Raw genomic sequence first — 4778 nt, 5'->3', positions numbered from 1 at the left:
CCAATAAAATAATTCTTAAAAAAAAAAAAAAAAGAAGAAGGAAGTTTGTTATCTTAGATAACAGGTAGTCCAGGAGCTGGGTAGGCTCTAGGTATGGGGAACTCAGGACTCCCATTGTTTCTGCAATTCTCTTGGCCCTTCCCTTTTCTGTTCACCTGCTTTGCCCTCTGGCTGATCTTGTCCATTGCTGCAAGATGATTGCCAGTCACAGTGAGGTGACATTGAATCTCTCTCAGACTGGGAACTCTTTCTTCTGTCTGATTGTATCAATCTAGATTATCTGCCTACCTGAACTAGTAACAAGTAGTCTTTGCCATTCACTCATGCACACCTATTTTGTGTATGGTATACTTATCTAGAGTGTGTAACAAACTCTTACAACTCAAAAGTAAACAATGGCAGAAGATCTGAATGAACATTTGTCCAAAGAAGATGTACAGGGCTGGCTTCATGGCCTGGTGGTTAAGGTAGCTGGATTCCATATAGCTGACTGCACAATTCGAGTCGCGGATCCTGCAGCTTGAGAAACATGCCAGGTGCTTGTGTGTGCATGCCCAAAATCCTGTCAGGAGGAAGAGATGGAGGAGAAGGGATTGCGGTGTGACCATTCCTCATGGGAAGTGCTTTCTCTCCCTCTCTCTGTCTTCTCTGGTAAGCACATGGGCCCTCTTGCAAATTAAAAAGAAACAAATATACAAACAAGGAAGCATTACACTATCAAAGATGCCAGTCACAAAACGCCCTCACATATTGTATGATTCTATTAATATGAAATGGCCAGTACACACAAATCTATAGAAGCCAAATGTAGATCTATAGAAGCAGAATGTAGATTGCGGTTGTCTGGACGGTTGTTGGGGGATGATGGGTAGATTGGATAGTGATGGTTAAAAGGTCTGGGTTAGAGCCAGCAGCTGGCATGGTGGTTAAGGTGGCTTGATCCCATAAGGTCTACTGTATGGTATGAGTCCAGGACCCTGCAGCTTGGAAAACATGCTGGGCGCATGTTCATACATCTTCAAACTTCCAAGCGTAGAAAGGAAGAGAAGGGATTGTGGTGTCTCTGTCTCTCTCTAATGAGTGCATGCACTCTATGGCAAAAACAAACAAACAAACAAACAAAAGACAAAAGAAAGTACAAAGATGGGGAAAGGGTTAGTGACGAGATGAGTGAGGGGAGGGACCATAAGCCAAGTCATCACATTGTCAACTGTAACCAGTATTTTATTAGAAAAATTGCTCCAAGATTCTCTTTAGAGCTTTTATTAAGTTTATATGCAAAGAAAGTACCGGGTTTAGTCACAAGAGAAGTAAGGTAGTTGTAGTCTTCAAGCAGGTTTGTGATTTGGGGAGGGACAGTTAAGAACCTGTAACTCCAAGGAAGAAGCAAATATGGGGATGGTTATAAATAACTAGTCTCAAGGTTCCAGATTGGAACGTCTGTGTCACAGTCCTGTTTTTGAATCTCTCTGTGGTGATAGAAGATGGACTTCTCAGATTTAGGTGCTGTGATTAGACTTCATATCTCAGTTTCATCATGAGTTTAAAATTAGGCTTTCAATGTTGAAAATAGAAATGAACTACTATAGACCATCCTGACTTAGAATGATTCGACTTCGACTTTGACTTTACAATAGTGCAAAAGTGATATGCATTTAGTAGAAACCATATTTTGTGTACCCATACAACTGGTCTGTTTTTTCATTTTCAGTAGTCAGTAAGTCACATGAGATAATTCTATACTTGAGTATAACACAGGTTTCGCGGTAGGTGATTTTGCCCAATTATAGGCTAATGTTAGGGTAATGTAAGTGAGCATGTTTAAGGTAGGTGAGGCTAAACTATGATGTTTGGTAGGTTAAGTGTATTAAATGTGTTTTTGACTTACAGTATTTACAACTCATGATGGGTTTATCAGGACGTAACCCCATTATAAGTTGAAGAGCAGCTGTATGTAGAAGATTATTGAAAAAGAAAATCTACCCAATTGATACAGGACCCTTTCATAAACTGATATATCTATATTGTACTGCTGCTCAAAGACATTTAATTTCTTCTTTTTCCAGGTGAACCCTAACCTGATCAACAAATTTGAGCAGAATGACTTGAATTTTGTAGGTCAGGATGTCAGTGGGGAGAGAATGGAAATCATTGAACTGGCAAGTAAGTGGGTTCTTCATTTTCGAAAAGCTTCATGGTAGGCTAATATCTTTTTATTGACCACAGATTAATCTGAGATCCAGCTTGCTCTCTTTTTCTTTCTCTTTCCTTTGAAATAAATATGCAACTATAAAGTACATGAAGAAACAGATTGTTTATAATCATTTGGGGGCATATTAGTCTGAATATACCATAAAATATATTATTCTGAGTCAACCAGTTATACAAGTAGCATGTGTTTTTACCATCCACTGGCTCCCCTCTGCAGTTTTCTTCTATGAGCTAATCTCATAGAAGATTGGGCACTCTGGAAAAGGCAAACAGCTCACTATTGAGTGACACTCTGCTTGCTCTCCTCCTTTGAGGAAGAACAGCCAAGTGCCCATCTCACTATTGTCAAGCAGTGTTGATGTCTACTGTATTTGGGACCTGGCTCTTCTTCTGCTTTTCCCTATTGCTCATACTCCACGGTCAAGCATGTGTCAACCATTTAACCTTGGAACACTGACTGCGGCACTCAGAATTCTTTTTAAGACCAAACAAAACACCAACAAAGGGATTGGACTTCTATTGAGAAAGAACACTGAAGAAATTGTTTGTGACTGGGCTGGGACACCTCTGAGAGCCTGAGACACAAACCTTATGTTCATTATTGAAGAAGACAGTGTTCTTCTCATTCAGCTCTGCCAGGAAATAGTATCTTCTTAGTCCTTTTTGTGCTGCTATAACAGAGCCCCCGAGACTGGGTAATTTGTAAAGAATAGAAATTTATTGATTCATGGTTCTGGAGGCTAGGAAGTCCAAAAGCATGATGATGGCATTTGCTTGGCATCTGGTGAGGGACTTCTTGGTACATCAGAGAAAGAGAATGTAACAGAGCAAGCGAGGGCTGAGTCTTTTTAAAAAATTTTAATTATGATTTCTTGTGTATATATAATTGATGTAAATTTTTTGTGGGCTATAGAATGGTTTTTTAAAGGCATACATAGAGTATATAATAATCAAATCAAGAATATACCCATATTCATCTTCTTTGGCATTGAGCATTACATATTGTACACATTAGTTGACAGCTCTACTAGTTTTTTTGAAAAATATATATTAAAATGTCTTTTTTTTTACTCTGCTGTGACACTATCACATAACCTCTTTGAACTGTTTCTTATAACCTGCTCTCAGGACAATAAATCAAATCCATTCTCTCATTCTGCCCTCATGACTTAACCACCGTGTAGCACTTTTGTAGTCAAGTACTTTGGGAGTTTTGAATAGGGAGAATTGAAGTCAGAGAAGCCTGCAATGAACATAGTAGCATTTTACCTGGACCCTGAAAGAAGGAAAGCAATCGACATTTCGTATGTTTTCATTGGATTGTTGTCATTAGACTTCTTGTGAGGGACTCTGCATGCCTTATGTAATTTACAAAGTAGTTGACAGTATTCTCACTTTATAGAGACTGGGGTGTACAGAGGTTAGACAACCAGGGCTATCCTGCTAGTCACTGATGGGGCTGGAGTAAACCCCGGTCCTGGCCTCCTGCCCTGTGAGATTTTCTTGTTCCTCTCCTTTTCTTGGGACACTCAGCCTAAGGTTATCAATCCATGCCTAGGGTTTTGAATTAGAACAGGAAGGAGGTATTTCTGGAAGTCTTTCGGATGGAAATACCCATCATTTAGAATTGAATGTGAATCATTGTTTGGTATTGAAGCCTCTTTAAGTCTTTCTAGCATTTGAGAAGGTAGAGAATTTCTTAAACAAAGTACTATTTGTTTGCTTTGTTCAAGTACTTATTTCTTTTTCATTCTCCTGGTTCTCATTATTGTCAGCAAATACTTAGAAACCTTTTTTATCACAAGGATTTAGATTCCCATTGACACTTTGAAATTTCACGTGGGTTGGGAAGGAAATGAGAACTGCTGTAAAATCTTGCAATTTTAAAAGTCTGACTGCAAGGGAATTCATTTTATTAAAAAAAATTCCCCAGAAGATTTGAATTCTGGTACCCCCTTAGACGCATATTCACAAATCTCCACCATTCCTGAAGGGTTCTAAAAAACAACAAAGCTTGAGATTAGTATAATGTTAGAATTTGGCTCAAAGCAATTAAGAACATTATTTTAAAGATACTTTATCTGACTGAGAGAACATCATCAAAATAAACACTTTTTAATCTTTCTTCATATTAACATAGAGGTTGTATTTGGATAAAGTGATTCAGAACAATGATCCACTCATTTAAATATTCTGTCCCTAGCTATGACATGATCTATGCTCAGCTTCTGATTTTAGTGGTACAAAAATGCAATTACTGTCTGCTTTCTTTCAAAGATAGCCCTAGCTGCTGTGCTGTAAGATTGATCTCATCTTAAATTTAAAGCTATGTTGCTTAATTTCTTCTCTAAGTGTGGATGATTTTTCTTTTTTTCTTGAGATGTCACATTCCTGGGAGAAAATGGCATTCCCCTCACCAACCTTTTATATCTGACTAACCCTGTAATTCATGGAGACTTCTTCTTAGGTGTTCTCCATTGCATTTTCCTGGGATCAGAGCTGCCCAATGATGGAACTATTCTGTCCTGTTCACAAATGGCAGCCACTAGGAATAAGTGGCTAACGAG

The 4778-nt window shown here is 38.5% G+C and overlaps 1 protein-coding gene across 2 annotated transcripts in view; it reads left to right on the top strand.

Annotated features, from left to right (window-relative positions):
• Positions 1-4778, top strand: part of CTPS2 (CTP synthase 2) — a 129787-nt gene that overhangs the window by 105934 nt on the left and 19075 nt on the right. For both annotated transcript variants that reach the window (XM_027775459.1, XM_027775458.1), the window contains exon 15: positions 2067-2163. In XM_027775459.1, coding sequence (XP_027631260.1) covers positions 2067-2163 — 97 coding nt within the window. The remainder of the gene's footprint in view (positions 1-2066; positions 2164-4778) is intronic.

This window comes from Tupaia chinensis, unplaced genomic scaffold, assembly GCF_000334495.1.
Source record: "Tupaia chinensis unplaced genomic scaffold, TupChi_1.0 Scaffold000567_1, whole genome shotgun sequence".
Taxonomy (NCBI): Eukaryota; Metazoa; Chordata; class Mammalia; order Scandentia; family Tupaiidae; genus Tupaia; species Tupaia belangeri.
Note: the sequence above shows the minus strand (reverse complement) of the source record. Positions and strands in the feature narration are given on the sequence as shown.